Source organism: Chiloscyllium plagiosum, chromosome 41 (assembly GCF_004010195.1).
Source record: "Chiloscyllium plagiosum isolate BGI_BamShark_2017 chromosome 41, ASM401019v2, whole genome shotgun sequence".
Taxonomy (NCBI): domain Eukaryota; kingdom Metazoa; phylum Chordata; class Chondrichthyes; order Orectolobiformes; family Hemiscylliidae; genus Chiloscyllium; species Chiloscyllium plagiosum.
The window spans coordinates 14,829,652-14,853,205 of NC_057750.1; the positions used below are offsets into that span (position 1 = coordinate 14,829,652).

A 23,554-nucleotide genomic window follows, 5' to 3' on the forward strand; every position below is an offset into this window, starting at 1 on the left:
CACAGACAATATCAACCCCTGAAACTTGACCCTGCAAACACTGAAATTATCAACCTCTGACCTTTGACCCCACTCTCTGCTCCTCTGTTGACTCACGTGCTCCTGTAAGGCTGGGAAATGCAGTTTGAGCCATGGGGATCTGGGCAGCGAGTGTTGTGGGGACTCCCAGCCGCCTCACCTGCAGTTTCTGGAGCTGAGAGTTGACGCTGACAATGTCTCTCGCTCCGTCTACCCCCTGCAGCTGCCCCTCCAGTTGGGAAAGCCTCTTGTCCAGCTCGCCATAGCTCTGCACCAGCAGCTCCGCCTTGTTGGCATCAAACAGGTGCCTCGCCTTGGCCTGTGTTGTGCTTTCCAGAACGGTCCAGCAGTCGTGAATCTCCTCCAGTTTCTTCCTCACATCTAAGGCGAGTTCGGGCTTCTCCTTGATCAGCTGTTGCCCCTCCTGTAAACAAAACAGACCAAACAATTTAGTGAGCCTCAAGTGTATACCACTATATATATATATATATATATATATATATACCCGGTCTCCACCGTTCACTGGGCAAGAGAATTCCACAGTCTCGTGACCCTCTGGGGGAGAAGATTCTTCCTCATCTCCATCTTAAATGGGAGATCCATTGTTCTTAATCTGTGCCCCAAATTTTAGACTGCTCTTCGAGGGCAAGTTTCCTCACAACATCCACCTTGTCACGTCCCTGCAGCATCTCTCTGCTCTAATGGGTATTGACCCAACTTGGTTAATAGCATGACCCCTTGGCCTAGGAATTAGTTGACTGAATCTCCTCTGAACTGCTTCTAATACAATTATCCTTTCTTAAGGAAGAAGACCAAAACTGTACACAGCACTCCAGATATGGTTAGGAGAGGTGTCAAGACTACAGAAAACCAGAAACAAAAATAGAAGTTGTTGGAAAAGCTTAGCATCTGTGAAGAGGAATTAAAGTTCATGTTTCAGGTGCGATGGCCCTTCCTCAGAACAGATGCTGCCAGACCTGCTGAGCTTTTCCAGCAATTTCGGTTTTTGTTTCTGATTTACAGCATCCACAGTTCTTTCGGTTCTTACAGAAAGCCAGAGCAGTGTTGGCTTTTATTCCTACTTTCCCTGGTCCATCTGGTTACTGCTAACCCACGACAGTCCAAACAGCATGATATACCCAATGTTCTTTATTAAGGCAATGTACAGTACTAAAACGTACTGCAAACATTTTACTCAAACAACACTTACAATCACAAGTGAACCCTCTGAGAGGTCTTTTGAGCAAGGATCAGCCAATTTGTCTGAACCTCCAGCCTCTGATCAGATGATCCCTCGTGAGCTAACCTTTAGCCTGAAACAGGCTTTCTGAAACCCTTTCCCTTTCACACAAACGGTTTGTTCAAACAGATGCACCTACCCAGTCTCTGGCAAATGGCTGTTTGACCATTGGAAACCATCAGTTTGATAAATTAACTCATTAGTAGTTAAAAGTATAAAAATACATAATCCCTACAGTGTGTAAGCAGGCCATTCAGCCCATCGAGTCCACACTGACCCTCCGAAGAGCGTTCCACCTAGACCCACCCGATCCTGTAATACGGTATTTTCCATCTGCCAACCCACCTAGCCTGCACATCTCTGGACACAACAGGGCAACTCAGGATGGCCAATCCACTTGACCTGCACATTTTTGGACTGTGAGAGCAAACCAGAGGAAACCCATGCAGACACGGGCAAAAGATGCAAACTCCATCCACACAGACAGCCACCCAAGGCTGGAATTGAACCTGGGTCCCTGGTGCTGTGAGGCAGCAGTGCTAACCATAGAGCCACCAGCCATCCCATGTTACTTGCACCTCCCTACAATGAGGATTATCTCTTGGTATGAGCGAATTTTGATCTCAGCTAACTTGCTCGCATTTTCGCTAACTTGTTCATGTTGTCGCTAACTTGCTCGCGTTGTTGTGAACTTGCATTGTCGTTAACTTGATCGCAATGTTGCCAACTTGCTCGCGTTGTCGTTAACTTGCCGCCTTTGTGTTATCTAAACAAGAGTAAAATATTTACATAGCACAATTATGTGACCAAGCACTCTCTGTTTAGCTGGTAAACAATCCTCATTATCACATCTGATTCACTGGATCCATTTTAAAACAAGACCCCAGCCTTTCAGAGTTACTGTGACAATTTAGTTATCATTGCTGTAGTTTATATTCCTCATTCTAAACACACAGACATTCCGTCAGACACAAACACATTAAAACCAGTGACTTTTTCGAATCATTAGGTCATCACCAGAGCCATTGAGTTTTTCAATCAGGCAAACTTCATAGATTTCTTTTCCTTCTCATTTCAATTAATTTATAACCATTTCACTTCATGTCAGCTCACCCAGCAAATTTTAGATTCATGTGGACAGCAGCCAATTCCATGTGAAGAGCGACCATCTGGGTCACCCTGTGTTAACCTTGTGATCCAGTGACCCAATCTGGAGCTCCAGTGATGACCAGAAGATCAGCCTTGAAGGGTGAGGCAGGAAAGGGCAGGAGACAAATGAAAGGGAGGTAAGAGGGCAGGATTCAGATTGGCTGAATTGGAAAAGACAAGAGACAAAGGGCAGAAAGTGAAACGGAAGAGGAGCCTGTTGTGTAGAAGATCAAAGGTTGGGAAGTGGGCGACAGAAGTGGGAGGGTAAAGGATAAATTTGGTTGTGGCCTGATGTCTCTCGCATCTCAAATGGAAATGATCCCTGGCACGTCAAGTGTGCCCTTGGCATCTAGATACATCAGAAATGAAGAGATAATGTCCTTGGACATTTATCAGGCAAACTGTGGGCAACAAACAGGTATCCCATGATGGGGTCTTAATGAGCCTTAACCTGCAAACCCAGGAATGTGGCAACTGGATGAATGAAGAGGATGGATGCAAGGTGGCAAAGGGATTGAGCAACAGTGGTCCCAGGGTTTATGGAGTCAGAAAGCCCTTGCTCCTTCCTCCCCTGCACACAGAAAGCAGCAAAACCCAGATGTGATGTAACTGCCACCGGAATATTCCTTAAACTGGCACACCTGTCATCATCCAGTGCCAATCAGGAAATGCAGCCTTAACCAACAGATCCTTCTGATTGGTCTTCGTCACAGAATGAGGTGATGAGAGCCCAGCTGACCATGTTCACGCTCAGGGTTCAGTCATTGAAGTCCAACACTTGAGAGGACGCATTGTGCTAGGATCAGGGTCAGGGGGCAGTGCCAGGATCAGGGGGCTGTGTCAGAGTAAGATGGCAGGTCATGTGATAGAGTCGGGGCAGGGGTCAAGGGGCTATACAAGGATTCAGGGGCAGGTCATGTGATAAGAGTCGAGGGGCAGGGAGGCTGTGCGAGAGTTCAGGAGCAGTTGGGGCCGTGCTAGGGTTGGGGGCAGGGGGCTGTGTGAGCATCAGGAGGCAGGGACTGTGCGACGATCAGGGAGCAAGAGGCCTGTTAGGGGTAGGGGACAGGGCTACAGTCAGGGGGCTGTGAGGGGATCACAGGGCACAAGGCAGTGCAAGGGTCAAAGGGGCAAGGGGCAGTGTAAGGCTCAGGGGCAGGGGACTGTGCGAAGGTCAGGGGGCCATGTGTGAGTCCAGGCCGGGAATGGGAGTAGGGGGTCTATGTAAGTGTCAGGGGGTGTGTTGAAGGGTCCTGCCCACGCTCAAGTTAAAGCCTGTATGTGGGGCTGGGAGCAGCCACAGGGCCCATGGTTTCTGTCCCAAGTAACAATGGACCTGGAATGATGGTCTGGAAACAGGAGTTCAAATCCCACTATGCTAGATAAGAAATTTAGATTCACCTAATTAAATAATATCTCACTATGCTAGATAAGAAATTTAGATTCACCTAATTAAATAATTTGGAATAAAAAACTAACAGGATGATGAGGCTCAGTAAACACCCTTCCCCTATCCTCCGTGATGGTGTAGTCCAGCAGGTTAGCCCAGTCCTAGCTATGTCTCTGCCCAAGCTGTTCCAATACAGTCACTGGCATCAGCCTGGCAATGTGGAAAACTGCCCAAGTATGTCGAGTCCACAAACCATCGAGACAATCACTGACCCATCAGTTTACTCTCACTCATCAGCAAAGTAATGAAGGTATCACCAGCAGTGCTGCCTTACTCAGCAATAACATGCTCATCGTTGCTCTGCACTCAGCTTCTGAGCTCATTCCAACCTTGGTTCAAACATGGGACATGGACCAAAAGGCTGAATTCCAGACGGGAGGTGGGAGCGACAGCCCTTGACCTCAAGGCTGCATTCGACCGGGCGTGACATCAATGAGCCTGAGCAAAACTGGAGTCAATGGGGATCAGAGGCAAACTCTCCGCTGGTTGAAGTCAGAGCTAGCACAACGGAAGAAGATTGTGGCTGTTGGTAACCTTAAGGGCAGATTGTGATATAGTGGTAACATCACTGACCTCATAAACCAAAATTTAAGGTTAGTGTTCAGGGGGCCCATGGTCTCAGAGGCAAGATGTTAGCATGGACAGAAGTTTGGCTGCCTGGCAGAAAGCAGAGAGTGGGGATAAAAGGGTCCTTCTCAGGATGACAGCCGCTGACAAGTGGTGTTCCACAAGGCTCAGTGTTGGGATCACAACTTTGCACTTTATACATTAACAATCTAGATGAAGAAACTGAGGGCATTCTAGCTATGTTTGCAGGCAAAACAAAGAGAGGTAGAGGGACAGGTGGCAGTGAGGAGGCGGGGAGTCTGCAGAAGGATAAAAGTAAATTACTATGGATGCTGGAATCTGAAACCAGTACAGACCAGGGATGGGAGTGGGGGGGTCTGTGTAAGGGTAAGGGGGTGTGTTGAAGGGTCCTATAACCAGCTTTGACAAAGGGTCAGTTAAACTCAAAACGTCAGCTCTTTTCTCTCCTTACAGATGCTGCCAGGCCTGCTGAGATTTTCCAGCATTTTCTCTTTTGGAGTCTGCAGAAGGAATTGGACAGGTTAGGGGAGTGGGCAATGAAATGGCAGATGGAGTACAATGTGGGAAAGTGTGAGGTCATGCACTTTGGGAGGAAGAATAGAGGCATGGACTATTTTCGAAATGGGGAGAAAATTCAGAAGTGTGAAGTGCAAAGGGACTTCGGAATTCTAGTCCAGGATTCTCTCAAGGTATACATGCAGGTTGTATCTGTAGTTAGGAAGGCAAATGATAGCATTTATTTTGAGTGGTCTTGAATATAAAAGCAGAAATGTACTTCTGAGGCTCTATAAGACACTGGTCAGACTGGTTTTGGAATATTGTGTGCAGTTTTGGGCCATATATCTCAGGATGTACTGGCCTTGGAGTATGTTCAGAGGAGGTTCACAGAATGGTCCCAGGAATGAAAAGCTTAACATACGAGGAATGTTTGAGGTCTCTGGGTTGATACTCGATGGAGCTTTGAAGGATGAGGGGGGATTTAGTAGAAACTTACATATTATTGAATGGCCTGGATAAGGTAGATTTGGGATAATGTTTCCACTGGTAAGAGAGACTAGGACCTGAGAGCACAGCCTTAGAATAAAGGGAAGATCTTTTAGAATGGAGATCAGGAGAAACTTCTTCAGCCAGAGAGTGGGGAATCTATGGAATTCACTGTCACAGAGGGCTGTGGAGGCCAGGTCATTGAGTATATTTAAGATTGAGATAGGTTCTTGAGTATCAAGGACATCAAGGGTTACGGGGAGAAAGCGGGAAATGGGGTTGAGAAACTTATCAGCCATGATTGTATAGTGGAGCAGATCCAAAGGGCTGAATGGCCTAATTTCTGCTCCTATGTTTTATGGCCTTAACATGGGGTTCAAATCCCACTATGGCAGATGGTGAAATCTAACCTGGAATTAAAAATCTGGAATTAAACCTTGGTCTGTTGGCAACCATGTAAAAGCTATTGATTGTTGCAAAACCTCATCTGGTTCACTGAAGCTTCTTTCAGGAAAGGAAATCTGCTGACCTTTCCTGGTCTGGCCTACGTGGGACTACAGACTCATAGGTTTGTGGTTAACCCTTAACTGTCCTCTGGGCAATTAGGGTTGGGTGTTACGTACTGGGCCTTGCCAGCGACACCCACATCCCGTGGACAAATATTTTTAAAAATTATGAATCCCAGGACATCACTGCATCAACTGGGGTAGAGACCTAGGCCTATACATCTTCAGCTGCTTGATCAAAGACCTTCCTTCCATCAGAAGATCAGAAGATCAGAAGTGGGATGTTTTCTGATGATTGCACAATGTTCAGCAGCATTTGCTACTCCTTAAGTACTGAAGCAATCTCTGACCATATGCAGCACGACCTGGACAATATCTAAGCCTGGGCTGTAAAGTGGCAAATAACATTTGGACCAGAAAGGTGCTAGGCAATGGCCTTCTCTTACAAAAGATAATCTAGCCATCTCCTCCTTGACATCACCATCACTAAATCCCCCGACTATCAACATCCTTGGGCTTACCACTGACCAGAAACTGGACAATTCATGTAAATACAGAGGCTACAAGAGCAGGTCAGAGCATAGGAATGCTGCAGCAAGTAACTCACCTCCTGATTCCTCAAAGTCTATCCACTATCCAAAAGGCACAAGTCAGGAATGTGTTATGATCTCAGCTAATGGTAATAAAGGACAAGTCAGAACCCACAATGAAGCCTGGCTTGATAGATCAAAAATTTAATTTCTGCGTTTGATTGGAACATGAGCTTTTGAAATCAGAATTCTTTACACAAACGCTTTATATGTTTTATAATTTTAGAAGAATTAGAAAGATCTTAACACAAATGTTTCAACCCAAAGTTCCCAACATCATCCATTACAGAAACTCAATCCCAGAGAATCATCACTTTGAGCTCAGCTTTTTGAATCTTTTTTGAACTGACACACCTTAGTTTCTTTCTCTTGGAGAGCTGACATGTTTCTTTTTTAAAAATATTCCCTCTGAGTCTGCTGGCATGAACCTCTCAGAATTCTGATGCCTTAAATTGGCTCAGTTCTGACATCCTGGAGATTTCTGTCCAAAATCCCCTGGCTTGGAAGCTCAACAGACTAGAAACCAATTCTGCTGAGGTGACTGGCTCCCCAGAACTGACTGGATTGCCCTGTGAGGAAAACGTGTTCCACTTTCTGAACTGAACTCCAACTAAAATGCTGAATATTCCGACCGGACGTCAACTTTAAACTAATTACTTCAACATGTTTATTCTGCATTTCATAAAGCCGACAGCAGAAACATTTTATTCCTAACACCACAAGGTTACTCCCTGGCACTCTACTGCAATTACATGCTTTCTTGGAACTGATGGACTTCGGTCAATGTTCCGATTTGACTTCCCGAATAACACTACCATCCAGGTCAAATCAACTCACAGTACTGGCACCCCATCCACCACCTACAATATTCACTTCCTGTACCAATGATGCATAGTAGCGGAAGTGTGTGCCCTCTATAAATGCACTGCAGCAAATCACCAAGACTCCCTTTGACAGCACCTTCCAACCCCAGACATCCACCATCCAGAAGGACATTGGAAAACTGATGAAGGGTTGCATTTTGTTTTTGCATTATTCTGGTACACCTTCCCTGAATGGCCTCCAATGCATTTGCATCAACCCTGAGATAAGGTGACCAATACTGCTCACAGTACTCCAGATGCAGCTTCCCAATGCCCTGTATAACTGCAGCAAAGGCTATCTCCTTTTGCATTCTGTTCTCCAGCAATAAATGCTAACATGGCATCAGCTTTCCCAATTACTTGCTGTACCTGCAAACTAACCTGTTTGTCATGCATGCACAAGGGCACTCAAATCTCTGCATCTCAGAGCTCTGTCATCTCTTGCCATTGAGACAATATGCTTTTTTTTAATCAGAGCTGAAAATGTGTTGCTGGAACAGTGCAGCAGGTCAGGCAGCATCCAGGGAACAGGAGAATCGACGTTTCGGGCATAAGCCCTTCTTCAGGAAGGGCTTATGCCCGAAACGTCGATTCTCCTGTTCCCTGGATGCTGCCTGAACTGCTGCACTGTTCCAGCAACACACTTTCAGCTCTGATCTCCAGCATCTGCAGACCTCACTTTCACCTCAAAGCTTTTTTTTATTAGTCTGCCTGCCAAAATGGAGATTTACTAGGATGTGGCCTGGTATTGAGGGAGGTCTTACGAGGAAAGGCTGAGGGACTTGAGGCTGTTTTTGTTAGAGAGAAGAAGGTTGAGAGGTGACTTAATAGAGACATACAAAATAATCAGAGGGTCAGATAGGGTGGACAGGGAGAGCCTTTTTCCAGGTATGGTGACGGCGAGCACGAGGGGAAATAGCTTTAAATTGAGGGGTGATAGATATAGGACAGATGTCAGAGGTAGTTTCTTTACTCAGAGAGTAGTAAGGGTATGGAATGCTTTGCCTGCAACAGTAGTAGATTCGCCAACTTTAAGTACATTTAAGTCGTCATTGGACAAGCATATGGACGTACATGGAATAGTGTAGGTTTGATGGGCTTCAGATTGGTATGACAGGTCGACGCAACATCGAGGGCCGAAGGGCCTGTACTGCGCTGTAACGTTCTATGTTCTAATTTCACATTTTCCCACACTAAGCTCGATTTACCAGATCTTTGCCAGTTCATATCTTTTTGTAACCTCATGACCTCTTTATAACTTTCCTGGCTAAGACTGTGTCAGCAGCGGAGGTGGTAATCATATCTTCCATCCCTTCTTCCTAATTAGTCATATAAATTGGAAACAGTTGAGGTCCCAGCAGTCATACACCATTTGCTACAGCTTGCCAGCCAGAAAATGAGCAAATATGCATATTCTCTGGTTGACGTTGGCGAGTTAATCATTTATTCACGGCACCATGTCACTTTCTACACCATGAGCTCTATTTTCTGCATTGACCTTTGGCGTGGCATCTTAGCGAATACCTGCTGTATTAGTTACCAGATCAACTTTCAGCTGCTCAATTCTGCAGCACCAGACAAGGGGAGCCTCCACTACGTCAGCAATTAAAGGAAGTGGAGGTCAGAGAAACAGGAAGGCTTTCCCTTCCAGCCTGCTCTGTCGTTTAATACAATCATGGCTAATCTCATCTCAGGGAGGAGAAAGTGAGGACTGCAGATGCTGGAGATCAGAGTCAAGAGTGTGGTGCTGGAAAAGCACAGCCGGTCAGGCAGCATCCAAGGAGCAGGAGAATCGACATTTCGGGCATAAAATTCCGGATGAAGGGTTCCATTCCTGATGAAGGGCTTATGCCCGAAACATCGATTCTCCTGCTACTCGGATGCTGCTTGACCTACACTAATTTCATCTCAGCTTCAACTCCACTTTCCTGCTCGCTCCCCATATTCTTGAACCCATTACTAATTAAAAATCTATCTCCACCTTAAATTTATTCAGTGATCTGGCGCGTACCTGGGGTAGTGAATTGCACAGATTCACAACTCTTTGAGAGACATTGGCGGCACGGTGGCTCAGTGGTTAGCACAGCTGCCTCACAGCACCAGAGTCCCAGGTTTGATTCCAGCCTCAGGCAACTGTCTGTGTGGAGTTTGCACATTCTCCCCGTGTCTGCGTGGGTTTCCTCCGGGTGCTCCGGTTTCCTCCCACAGTCCAAAGATGTGCAGGCCAGGTGAATTGGCCGTGCTAAATTGCCCGTAGTGTTAGGTGCATTCGTTAGTGGGAAATGCGAGTGGGTGGGTTATTCTTCGGAGGGTCGGTGTGGACTTGTTGGGCCGAAGGGCCTGTTTCCACACTGTAGGGAATCTAATCTAAAAAAAAAGAGTACTTCCTGCACATGGCGGTTTTGAATCTGCCACCCCTTTATCCTAAAACTATGACCTCTCGTTCATCGTGAAGAAATAATCAGAGGATGATCGGTAACAGGAGCAGAAGGAGACCCTGCAGTCCATCGAACCTGCTCTGCCATTCAATTATATCCTAGTTGATCTGATTCTGACCTTCATTCCACTTTACTGCCTGCTCCACCCTGATGACCCCCGACTCCATAATCAAGATTTTCATCATAATGAGAGTTAGGGATAGAGTAAATCTGCTGGTAAATGCGTTAATAAGCAGGAGATGACGGCTCTCCGGTACAGGTGAAGGGAATATTTTCACGCAGAGTAATCGGAGTCTGCCAGACTCCACCTGAAGCTAACGCGGAATTGGACAGGTACGTCAGGGGGAGAGGCATGCAGAGTATAATCTGCAAACTTGCCCAATTTGGCAAGAAGAATGGAAAATCAAGATGTCATGTTAGTGTTATTTCATTATAGAACTCAGAGGTGCAGAGGGATCTTAGCGTCCAGATACATGGACCATCTCAGAATTGTTACAGCGCAGAGAGGGACCATTTTGCCAATCGAGCCTGCAGCAGCTTATTAAGTGAGCATCATTACCTCACACAATAAATAGTTAGTTCACAGGCACAGCCACTGATTAGGAAGGCAAACTGAATGCTGTTGATTAATGTAAGTGGCAGAATGGAATATAAAAGTAGAGGTGTTTTACTACAGCTATAAAAAACACTGGTAGTGTCATATCTGACATACTGTGTACAGTTTTGGTCGCCGAACGTAAGAAAGGATGTAAATGCACTAGACACAATTCAGGAGAAATCTCATTCGATTTATACCTGGGATGAGGGTCTATAAGGAAAGGCTGGTTACGCTGAGCCTGTATCCGCTGGAGTTTGGAAAAATGGGAGGTGGAAACGTTGACACACAAGACTATGAGAGGATTTGACAGGATAGATGCCTGTGTGGGAGAGACGAGAACTGGGGCAGGGCACTATTTAAAAGTAAGGGGTCATCATGGGTCTTTGGAACTCCTGGGGCACGGTGGGGAGGAATCATTGAATATTTCCAAGGCAGAGGTAGACAAATTCTTCATTAGTAATGAATCAAAGGTTATCAGGAATGTGGAGTTGAGTCCCCAATGGAATCAACCACAATCTTTGTAAATCGTAAATAGCAGGCTCAAGGGGCCAAACGGCCTAAACTTGTTCCTAATTCGTGGGTCCATATGAAATGGAACATGAGGACGTCAAAATTCAAAGCAGGAGGTTGCCATTGGGCCACTCTAGAATGCTCTGCTGGTCAACAGTATCGAGGTTGATCTCATTGTGGCCAATCTCCTTGCCCGAGCCCCATAAAGCTCAACTCTAATGATGATGATTAGATTCCCCTCCAGTGTGGAAACAGGCCCTTTGGCCCAACAAGTCCACACTGACCCACCAAAGAGTAACCCACGATTTTCCTCTGACTAATGCACCTAACACTACGGGCAATTTAGCATGGCCAATTCACCTGACCTGCACATCTTTGGACTGTGGGAGGAAACTGGAGCACCCGGAGGAAACCCACACAGACACGGGGAGAATGTGCTAACTCCACACAGACGGTCACCCGAGGGTGGAATCGAACTTGGGTCCCTGGCACTGTGAGGCAGCGGTGCTAACCACTGAGCCACCGTGCCGCCCCATAACTCCTTCGTATCGGGCAAAGATCTAAAGTAGTCAGCCTCCAGTGCACTGAATGACACAAACTCCACTGTTCTCCTGGGGAGAGTACTCCAAACACCAACAAGCCTGTGCAAAAAGGAACTCATTTGTGTCCGTACTTTAGTCGCCATGCGCAACCCTCCCCTCCCCTCCCTGCCTCTCCTGAAGACCTGCACAAGAGGGAACACATCCCATCACCAGGACCCTTTGGGAATTCTACCTCAATCTTATTAATTGATATGTGAGGGTCTGCTGAACAGTGCCACCTCCGATAGTGTTGGGACTGCTGCCACTTCCCTAATAATAATGGTACCACCACCACGTCTGTGCTGCTCAGAACTCAATGCTCTCATCGGCATGTAGAGATTGCTGGTTGTCCCAGTGACGCTGTATCCCCCTCCTACCTCAAGGACACACCCGACACCTCTGATGTAATGGGCATGCTCCAGGAGACAGGCCCTTCATAGTGAGGAGGCGATGGTGCAGCGTTTATAAACCCGAGGCCCCATGCTAATGGGTTTAAATCTCACCATAACAGATCGTAGCATTTATAATCGACGCATGACATCTGCAATTGTAACCTCATCTCAATGATGGTGACCATGACAACCATCAACCACCAATTACTGTTAAAACTCATCTGACTTACTGACACCCTTTGGGGCAGGATATCTACCATCCGCACCCAGTTTGGCCTATATGTAATTCCAGACTCATAGTTGTGTGGTTGACTCTTAATTAGCCTCATCCGTCACTGAGTTGAAGGGCAACTAGGGATGGGCAGTAAATGCTGGCATTGCCATTGATGCCCACATCCTGTGAAGGATTTGTTAAAATGGAGATCAGGCAACACTGAAAGAGACCTGAATGCCCAACAGCTAATTCTAGGAAACATTAACACGGACCTAAGCAGGAATTTCTCACTTGTGTTCCACTGCAGTTTTCAAATGAGAAACATGGAGCAACATGGCACTCAATGTGACTCGTTTGCTTGGTTTAATTCACAAGCTGGTGAGTAAACACAGACATTGCCAAAGCTTGCACATGTTCCAACAAGTTGTAGCTATAACCTACATTTAGCACCTCTGAGCTCTGTCACTGGGTCTGGGCTGCTGTCTCCTCCTGCCAGCAATAAGCTTCCATTTCCTCACTAACCGTGCTGGCCTCAGGAAACATATAACTCCATCAGCAGCCCAAACAGAGCAGTGATGGCCTCACAGGGAAAGAGCTCACTCCTTGTCAAACGTAGGAGTCTGGACCTGTGTCAATGAACTTCACCAAAGGGCTGGGGGTTGAAAGTGTTTGCAATTCAATCCCAAGTCATGCTGCAGTATTAATTTCTACACATTCCAGCTAATTGCAATTTATCTATTATGCCCATTCCGAGATGCAATATATTTACAGCAGTACAATCCATGTTGTAACACACATTTTGCACAATCCTTTAACACAGACTAGTCCTTGCAGTATTACCAATTACATACAGTGCATGCTGCACATTATGTTTGTGACGATGCTGTCACTTTAAGAGGTGATTCTATTCGGGTTTTCTTTGAAGAGAGGTTGCAAGGCAGAGGTAATGAGCTGTCTCGAAGAAAGTAAACAAGTTTGGAGCCTTGGTTTTTTTAAAATTGGAACAATGGAAGCAGCAGCCTAGGGTGTGGCCAGCTCCCACAGACCTGACTTCCTTGTTCTTTTCAGTCTTAAGTTTAGTTTTAAGCTGAAGCCTTTGAGGTCTCAAAAGAGTTGGAAGCATCAGTGAACATCCCCTCGCTGCTAATCTCTCTGAATCTTCTCTTGATGTTTCTTCCGCTTTTGTACTGGAAAAATGCATGTAAGAATCTGTGTCTGAATGTGCCTTTTTACCAAGGGGTGTATTTATGGGATGTTACTGTGTTGGAATAGTTCATCAGTAATAGGTGCTGTATCTATCATTCAGTTACGTTTTCCAATACTTAAGATATTCTAAATTCCTCTTTCTTTTGTTTGTATTCTAACGATAGTGTTTGAATAAATTGTGTTTTGCTTAACGTCAAGTAGTTTGACCAGTCACTTCACATCTGGAACACGGCACTTCCCATTTACCTTTAAAATAAGAAAAACATTAGGGTCCCAGGCTACCTTCTTAAAATATTTTGAGGGGGTCTGCTCTGGTCTGGTTCATAACACATACAGTTTTGGCAGTAATACATATTACATACAGCCCATGTTGTAATGCATATTAGACAGTCCATGCTGTAATAATGACATAAAATACATATGACAATAAATTCTAATTCTAATTCTATGCAATCCTGCACTTACAGCAATATACGAAAGTCCGTATTGTTATATATGATGCAGAATGTGCATTATATGTATTAAACATAGTCCATGCCAAATATTTTATGTACCCACTGTGTAGTAACATATATTATGAACAGCCCAGCGCATGCTGTAACTTGTGCTGCTCCCAGTCTTTTCTGTCATTCACAAACCACACTGTAATATTTTACGCTCAGTTCAGTCCAGACTGCAATCCCTATTATAATAAATCCCTGCTGTAATATGTAATATATTCAGTCCGTGTTGTAATACGATAAGGAGCATAAGCCCTGCTGCAATATACATGACACAGTTTGTCTTGTAATAGAATCATTCACAGTCTACGCTGTAATATGCTTCATGAATAGTTTGTGCTGTAATCTACATTATCTATGTTACAACGTATGTTATTCCTTATAATGTATAAAATCAACAATCCGTGCTGTAATATTATACAGAGCTCAATGCTTGTTGTAATATACATTAATGTGTTATGATAAACCATCTTCACAGTCTGTGTTATAATATATTATCTATAATGCATATTGTATTATATATTGTACAGTCCATATAGAAAGTGCAGTATGTACTTTAATATAAATTATCAACAGTCTACAGTTTAATATGTGTTATATCAGTCCATATTGTCATATATGTTATATGCAACCTGGATCCTTTCCCTGTCCAGATGCCAACTCCCTTTGGGGAAGAACCCAGCTCCTTTCTTTTCTATCACCAAGTCACCCATGGCATTTTCTACCCATTATCCTCCATCACCCTAAATCACCCACGTTTCCAATTCATCAAATTATGTGCAATGCCTGGCAAGGCCAATGCAGACCACCAAAGGTGAGGGCAAGGTAGGGAGAGAGGGAGAGGCTCAAGCAACATGGAATTGGGAGGAGAGGAACGCAACTCTTTTTTTCCTTTCAATGAGATCATGGCCCCTCCAATACTCCCCGACTGTATTAGACTCCATGTCCAGGGATGTGTGGATTAGATGGATTGGCCATGAGAAATGCAAGGTTACAGGGATAGGGTAATTAGGGGGCGCATTTGGGTGGGATGCTCTTCAGAGGGTTGATGTGGACTCAATGGGCCAAATGGCCTGCTTCCACACTGCAGGAATTCTAGGATTCTATGATCTTCTTGCCTTTTCCTGACCCTTAAGGATCAATATACCCCAAGTTAACAAACTGTGTTTGACCTATCTTTTGTTTTCAAATCAACCTGCTCAGAGATGTTATTACACATGTTTGGAGCAGGCAGGACTTGAAACTACGCCTCTCGGTCCAGAGGTAGGGACACTACCACCACACCACACAAGGAGGCTCTTCTATCACTTCTTTTTTTTATTTAATCTGGTTTCCTAGTCAACCCATTCAGAAATGTTATTACACATTGGAACCCAAGCCTTGAATGCAAAAGCCAAAGAGCACCATCTTCTCTCACTCCGCTCTGGAGATGTCCTGGTCGTCCCTTACAGGGTCCTGGATTTTTAACTTTGACATTTTCAATTTTTTGTTTGACCTAGATGAGGCTCCAGAGAATTATGAGGATGGCTCTTGGACGTTGTAGGTAAAAACAATGACTGCAGATGCTGGAAACCAGATTCTGGATCAGTGGTGCTGGAAGAGCACAGCAGTTCAGGTTTGCTGCTCGTCGGATGCTGCCTGAATTGCTGTGCTCTTCCAGCACCACTGATCCAGAATCTTGGACGTTGTAGTCGACTGTAGTGCTGGAAAAGCACAGCAGGCCAGGCAGCATCCGAGGAGCAGGAGAATCGACCCTTCAACGGACTTATGCCTGAAACGTCGATTTTCCAGCACCACTCTCTCGACTCTGATCTCCAGCACCACGTTTTCCCTCTTGGATGCTGTAAACAGGATGGTGCAATGGGAGTTTGTACAGCACTTGGACGTCAATGTGGAGAGGTATGAAGTGATGGGCTTGCAGTCACTAACATGCTGTGAAATTACATGGTACAATTATACATAGTGTGGATGAAAAGAATGCATATATTGTATATATGTATTGCTTAAAAGCAGCAGCGAAACTTGTTAAGGTGCATTAAAAAGTGGGTAACTTGGATTTATAGAAGCAAGTACAGAATATAAAAGCAAGGCTGGAACTTTAAAATCACTGGTCAGTCCTCGGCTGAGGACAATCAGAGCCGCACGCTTCAGAACAGAAATAAAAGACATGAGGAAAGGGGGTTTCTCAGGAAGGTTTCCGCAGTGAGCTACTTCCATTCTGAGGAATTGCTGGAATACTTCGGACTATTGTCCTTATGGCAGTGAAGGATAACAGATACCTAAGGTGGTGAGAGATTAGAAATCCGTCTGGCAAATGGGTCAATAAATAGAAGGCAGTGGAAGCTGATTACAAAAGCAGGTACATTAGGATGAGGAACATACAGAGAACATGGCATATAGGACTAAGGATGAGGAAGAGACCATTTGGCCCCTTGGTCCATCATCCATAAGAACGTGGCTGATCACGCTATGGTCTCAGCTCCACTTTCCTGCCTGCTGCTTATAATCCTTGATTCTTTTATCTACAAAACATCTATCTAACTGAAGTTTAGATTAGATTAGATTAGATTCCCTGCAGAGTGGAAACAGGCCCTTCGGCCCAACAAGTCCACACCGACCCTCTGAAGAGTAACCCACCCAGACCCATTTCCCTCTGATTAATGCACCTAACACTATGGGCAATTTAGCATGGCCAATTCACCTGACCTGCACATCTTTGGAATGTGGGAGGAAACTGGAACATCCGGAGGAAACCCAGACAGACACGGGGAGAGTGTGCAAACTCCACACAGACATCGCCCGAGGCTGGAATCGAACCCGGGTCCTTGGTGCTGTGAGGCAGCCGTGCGAACCGCTGAGAGTTGAATAAATTTAAAGACCTAGTCTCCACGACCTTCCACAGTAGAAAATTCCACACGCAAACACCGCATTAAGAGAAAAAGATTGCCATCCCTCTTAAATGGGAAACACCTTATTCTACAACAGTGTCACCTTGTTTTAGTCTCTCCCACAAGAAACAACATCCTCTGGATATCCACCAAATCCAGTCCCTTCAGAATCTTGCATATGGGCCATGGAAAAGAATAACAGAACAGATGAAACTGGAGCAGCCGTAGGCCACTACACCAGTCATTAAGATCAATCACTTGCCACAGATTGTTCACCTTGGTGTCCAGCAGCACCCATGTACTTCAGCAGCAATTTATCAACCAAATAACATTCCCTCTAAGATATATGGCTGTGCTGGGAGGTTCCACACACTTTCACAGATATCCATGAAGCAGCATGAAAACTTAAGAGGAAACAATGCACAACCTGCCATCTCGGTCACATTTTTTTCCTTGCTCTTTATCCTTTCTTCTATTTTTATTTTACAACTGTAACTATCTTATACCTAACAAGGTATTTTTAAGAAACAAAAGATTAGAGTTTGAAACATAAACTAAAGCCCTTCATTTTTGTTTCGACTAGTATACTGAACAAACAACTACTTCGTTGAGGGAAAAGCAACCAAACACCTTTGCTCTTTACCCCCTGATCTCTTTGAGTCTTCTCAACCCCAGCATTCCACTGGAAGTTGTGTTCACATGCTAAGTCACCCCAGGTTGGCTATTTTTACATACTCTCAACAAAAGGGACTATTTGAGTCACTTAATGAGGATTCAGTTTCAGCTGTCCCTGAATTAATCTGCTCGTTCACTGTAATTCTTGAATAAAAACCCTGCTGAAAGCTAGCACCTGTAGAGTGTAAACTGTAGATTTCAGTTCAATACCAACAAACTAACTTCGGCTCGGTTAGGTTTGTACAAAGGAAAGATTTAGACTTTCTTATCCAACAAGTGTATGCTCTCAGTCCAACTTCAACATAACCTCCTAGAGTTCTCGTACTCTATGTCCCAGTAATAAAGCCTAGGATACTGTATGCTTTATTAATTAATCTTTCAACATGTGCAGCTACACTTAATGACTTCTACGCATATATATTCAGGCCCCTCTGCCCTTGTACATTCTATAGAGGTGGAAGCTTTATTTTGTACACAGTCTGTCCATGATCTTCCCATCAATGTATATTACCTCACACTTCTCTGATACTGAACGTCATCTGCCAACACCTATCCGCCCACTCCACCATGTGTCAACATCCTTCTGAACTTTTTTTTTAAACACTACTCTCCTCAGAGTCACTCATTCTTCCAAGTTTTATGTGCTCCATAAATTGTAAAATTCCTGTTACGAGTGGAGCAAAAAATTATTCTTAATACGCACCTGTATTCAGCTGCTGGTAAAACGCATCAAAAACCTCCGCAAAGCTGACTGCTATAACTGGGTGACTGAACTAAACAGGAACCTTCCAGAAGCTTCTGCAGAATCAGCATCAGCCAGACAATCAACACCTCACGTTCTTTATGACGCTGAACTTCGGTGATATAAGTCGCGACAGAGATGAGAGTCTCTAAGAAAAACATCTCTACAGAATAGATTAGCAAGAGGTTTATAAAATGAGGGGTATAGATAAGATGAATGACAGGTGTCTTTTCCCTAGGGTGGGGAATTTCCAGTCTAGGGGGCATATTTTTAAAGTGAGAGGAGAAGGATTTTAAAAAAATACATGAAGGTTCAATTTTCTTTTACAACGAGAGTGGTTCATGTGGGGAACGAACAGCCAGGGCAGGTGGTGGATATGGGTACAGTTATAACATTTAAAAGACATTTGGATAAGTACATGAATAGGAAATGTTTGAAGCGATATGGGCCAATTGCAGGCAGGTAGGACTAGTTAATTTTGGAAACGGGTCAACATGGACTGGTTGGACAGAGGATCTGTTTCCATGCTGTATGACTCTATGACTCTAAGTTACACCTATTTTACAAGAAGGGTTGGGAATGACTTACCACTCAATGTTATGAAATAGGCTGTAGAGAGTCATTTGTCCTTTGCCTTGTTTGGAACAGTGGCTCCTGCAGGAGGCTTGGGTACACCGCTCCCACAGTATTGAACATGACTGCCTTTTTTTTTAAAACAATACCACCTTGAAATAACAGACAGTTTCAGGGTCAGCACTGATCCATACAATATCTCCTGTTAATAATCATCATCCCTAATTCCTGGCTACAATGAAAAAGTCTCTGGCCTGTAAAAAGCAGCCACTAGCCTGTACTGGTGCTCTCTACGGGTGTTTTGTTGATCATTCTGGGATGTGGGTATTGTTGGATAGATCAGTTATTTATTGCCACTCTATCATTATCTTAAATGCAATATTATGGGTCTAGAGTCACATGTAGAGCAGACAAGGTAAGAATGGCAGATTTCCATCAAAAAGGTGCAAGTGTTGTACTGTCAGAGGGTCAATGCTGAGAGAGTGTTGCACTGTTTGGAGGGTAGGTGCTGAGGGAGTGCTACACTACCTGAGAGTTAGTTTTGAGCGAACACTGCACTGTTGTAGGGGTGCCGTTTATTGGAAAGTCAATACTGAGGGAGAGCTGTACTGTCTGAGGGTCAGCGCTGAGCGGGTGCTGCACTGTCTGAGGATCAGCACTAAGGGACTGTTGTACTGCCTTAGAGTCAGTGCTGAGTTGATGCTGCACTGTCTGAGGGTCAGCACTGAGGGAGTGTTGCACTGTCAGAGGGTCAGTACTGAGGGAGTGCTGCACTATTAGAGAGTAACTACTGAGGGAGTATTGTACTGTTGGTTAATACTGAGGGACTGTTGTACTGTCTGAGTGTCAGTGCTAAGAGAGTGCGGCACTGTCTGAGGGTCAGTACTGAGGGAGTGCTATAATGCTGGGAAGTCAGTGCTGAGGGAGTGCTGCACTCCCAGAGGGTCAGCGCTGAGGGAGTGCCATTCTGTCAGAAGTGCTGCTTTTCATTAAACATTAATCTGTCCTCACATGACTGGAAGCAAAAGTTCCATGCCACGATTTCGAAATTGCACAGGCAAGCTCTCCCTGCTTTCCTGTCAATGTTTATCTCTCAACCAACATCAAATCATGTTTTGTTCACCTCATTTCCTTTTGTGGGATCTTGCTGCGTGCAGGTTAGCTGCCATAGTCACCTGTGTAATCCCACTGACTGCAGTTGAGTCATTGTGAAATTAACAAGAGATCTCCAGCTGACGACAGAGGCAAGATTACTTATGGGGGAACTGAGAGTAGTAAGGGTATGGAATGCTTTGCCTGCAACGATAGTAGATTCGCCAAGTTTAAGTGTATCTAAGTCGTCATTGGACAGGCATATGGACATACATGGAATAGTGTAGGTGGGATGGGCTTCAGATTAGTATGACAGGGCGGCGCAACATCGAGGGCCGAAGGGCCTGTACTGCGTTGTAATGTTCTCTGTTCTATGAAAGGCCTAGTGGTATTACTGTTAGACTATTACTCAAGAAACGTAGCTTCAATGTTCCGGGGATGCCGGTTCAAATCCTACTATTGCGGATGTAGAATCTGAATTCAACAAAAAAATCTGGAATTAAGAGTCGATCGGTGACTGTGAAATCATTGTTGGGAAAAAAAAAACCATCTGGCTCACTAATACTCTTCAGGGAAGGAAATCAGCTTTCCCCACCTGGTCTAGCCTATACGTGACTCCAGACCACAGCAATGTAGTTGACCCCCAACCTCCCTGTGAAATGGCCTAGCAAGCCACTCAGTTGTATCAATCACTTCAAAGTCTGAATAAAGAAATGAAACCAGATTGAAGACTTGGCATCAGCCGAGGCGCTGGTAAAGGCATCAGTAGAAACAGCCCTGACAAACCCCTCCTTACTAACATCTGGGGGTTTGTGCCAAAATTGGGAGAGCCGTCTCACAGACTAGCCAAGCAACATCCTGACACAGTCCCAGACACCACCATCACCATCCCTGTGTCCTGGCTTGCTGCACAGCGGTGTACAGCTGGGAGGGAATTGCCCTGGGTCCTCAACATTGACTCCGGACCCCAGGAAATCTCACAGTTTCAGCACATCGTCCTATATATGGGCATGGAAACCTCCTGCTTATTAACGCGTACCACCCTCCCGCAGCTAATGAATCAAATCTCTTCCATGTTGAACAACACCGAGAGAAAGCACTGAGGGTATCAAGGGTGCAAACTGTACTCTGGGAGGGGGATTTCAATCCCCACCATGCAGAGTGGCTCGGTAGCAGCATTACTGATGGAGCTGGTCAGGTCCTGAAGGGCATAGCTGCTAGACTGGGTCCGTGGCAGGGGGTGAGGGAAAGCAATGAGAGGAAAAACATACTTGACCTCATCCTAACCAATCTGCCGGCTACAAGTGGATCTGTCCATGACAGTATCAGTAGGAGTGACCACCGCACAATCCTTGTGGAGACAAACTCCCGCCTTCACATTGAGAATAACCTCCATCATGTTGTGTGGCACTGTCACCGTGCTAAATAGGACAGACTTCGAACAGTTCTAGTAACTCAAGATTGGGCATCCATGAGGCGCTGTGGGCCATCAACAGCAGCAGTATTGTACTCCAGCACAATCTGTGACCTCATGGCCCCACATATTCCCCACTCAACCATCACCATCAAGCCAGGGGATCGACCTTGGTTCAAGGGAAAGTGCAGGAGCAGCATCAGACATACCTAAAGATGAGGCCTCAACCTAGTGGAGCTACAAAACAGGACTAGATTATATTAGATTAGATTAGATGACCTACAGTGTGGAAACAGGCCCTTCGGCCCAACAAGTCCAGACCGACCCTTCGAAGAGAAACCCATCCCCCTATATTTACCCCTGACTAATCCACCAAACACTACAGGCAATTTAGCCTGGCCAATTCACCCGACCTGCACATCTTTGGACTGTGGGGGGAAACCGGAGCACCCGGAGGAAACCCACGCAGACACGGGGAGAATGTGCAAACTCCACAAAAACAGTTGCCCGGGGCTACTTGCATGCCAAAGAACATAAACAGCAAGTGATAGACAGAGCTAAGAGATCCCACAACCAACGGAACAGATCTAAACTCTGCAGTCCTGCTTACATCCAGTTGTGAATAATGGTGGACAATTTAGCAACTTACTGGAAGAGGTACAAATATCCCCATCCTCAATGATGGAAGAGCCCAGCATGTCAGTGCACAAGAGAAGGCTGAAGCATTTGCAGCAATCTTCAGCCAGAAGTGCTGAGTGGATGATCCATCTCGGCCTCCCCCAGTGGTCCCCAGCCTCACAGATATCTGTCTTCAGCCAATTCGATTCATTCCACAAGATATCAAGAAACGGTTGGAGGCACTGGATACTGCAAAGGCGACAGGCCCTGACAACATTCCAACAGTAGTACTGACAACTTGTGCTCCACACCTTCCTGCTCCCCTAGCCAAGCTGTTCCAGCACAGTGTGGAAAAATTGCCCAGTTATGTCGCATACATAAAAAGCAGGATAAATCCAACCCAGCCAAATACTGCCCCATCAGTCGACTCTCGTTCATCAATAAAGTGATGGCAGGGGTCATCAACAATGCTATTAAGCAGCACCTGCTCAGCAATAACCTGCTGAGTGACGTCCAGTTTGGGTTCCGTCAGGGCCACTCAGCTCCTGACCTCATTACAGCCTTGGTACAAACATGGACAAAAGAGCTGAATTCCAGAGGGTGAGGTGATAGGTGACAGCCCTTGACATCAAGGCCACATCTGATTGAGTGTCGCATCCACAGAGTCTGAGCAAAACTGGAATCAATGGGTATCAGGGGCAAACTCTCCACAGATTAGAGTCATACCTGGGCACATAGGAAGGTGGTTGTGGTTGTTGGAGGTCAGTTATCTCAGCTCCAGAACACCTCTGCAGGAGTTCCTCAGCATAGTCTCCATCATACACCTACCATCTCCATTTATCTACAAGCTGCACTGCAGAAATTCACCAAAGATGCTGAGGCAGCATCGTCCAAACTCACAACCACTTCCATTGAGGAGAACAAGGGCAGCAGATACATGGGAACACTACCCCCTGCAAGCTCCAATCCAAACCACTCACATCCTGACTTGGAAATATACCACCATTCCTTCACTGTCACTGGGTTAAAAACCTGGAATTCCCTCCTTCAGGGAATTGTGGGTCTACCTACAGAATGTAGACTGCAGCAGTTCAAGATGGCAGCTCACCACTAACTTCTCAAGGGCAATTAGGAACAGGCAATAAATGCTGGCCAGCCAACAACACCTGTATCATTGGAACTTAGATCCGTCCTGTCAGTAGTAACCGATATATTATATACGCATTACATGCTAACATTTGCTTCCATGCAACATAAATAATATATACAATCCAGTCAATGACATTATATATACTGTACATATTCCACCTTACACCTATGTTATACATGGTATTATATATTGTACCTTGCATATTTCAGTCCAGCCCAGCACATCACATTATAAATTTGATCATCCTGAAGCCATCCTTGAATTAGGATGCAAGTGTATCATATAGGCCCACTGCTATATTATTTATTTCATACAACACAACACTGACCTACTTACACAACCAGAGCCAGTCAAGAACCTTCTAAAACAAACCCTTTCACATCTTAAATCCTTTACAAATATTTCACAGAGTGATACAGTTTCATAAACAGCAATACTAACATGAAACGATGATGTGTGCAACCACAGATACTGACAACACCTGCAAATAATCTCAAACCCCAAACTAATCCAGGACTTTCAAACTAACACAGTACCCTAAATAACCCTGGTCCACCCCTAGATAGCGCCCCCCC

The 23,554-nt window shown here is 45.1% G+C and overlaps 1 protein-coding gene across 1 annotated transcript in view; it reads right to left on the bottom strand.

Moving 5' to 3' along the window:
• LOC122542711 (spectrin beta chain, non-erythrocytic 4-like) overlaps nt 1-23,554 on the bottom strand; it is a 216,701-nt gene that overhangs the window by 94,934 nt on the left and 98,213 nt on the right. The window contains exon 17 of the mRNA XM_043680691.1: nt 179-442. Within this exon, the coding sequence (XP_043536626.1) occupies nt 179-442 (264 nt within the window). The remainder of the gene's footprint in view (nt 1-178; nt 443-23,554) is intronic.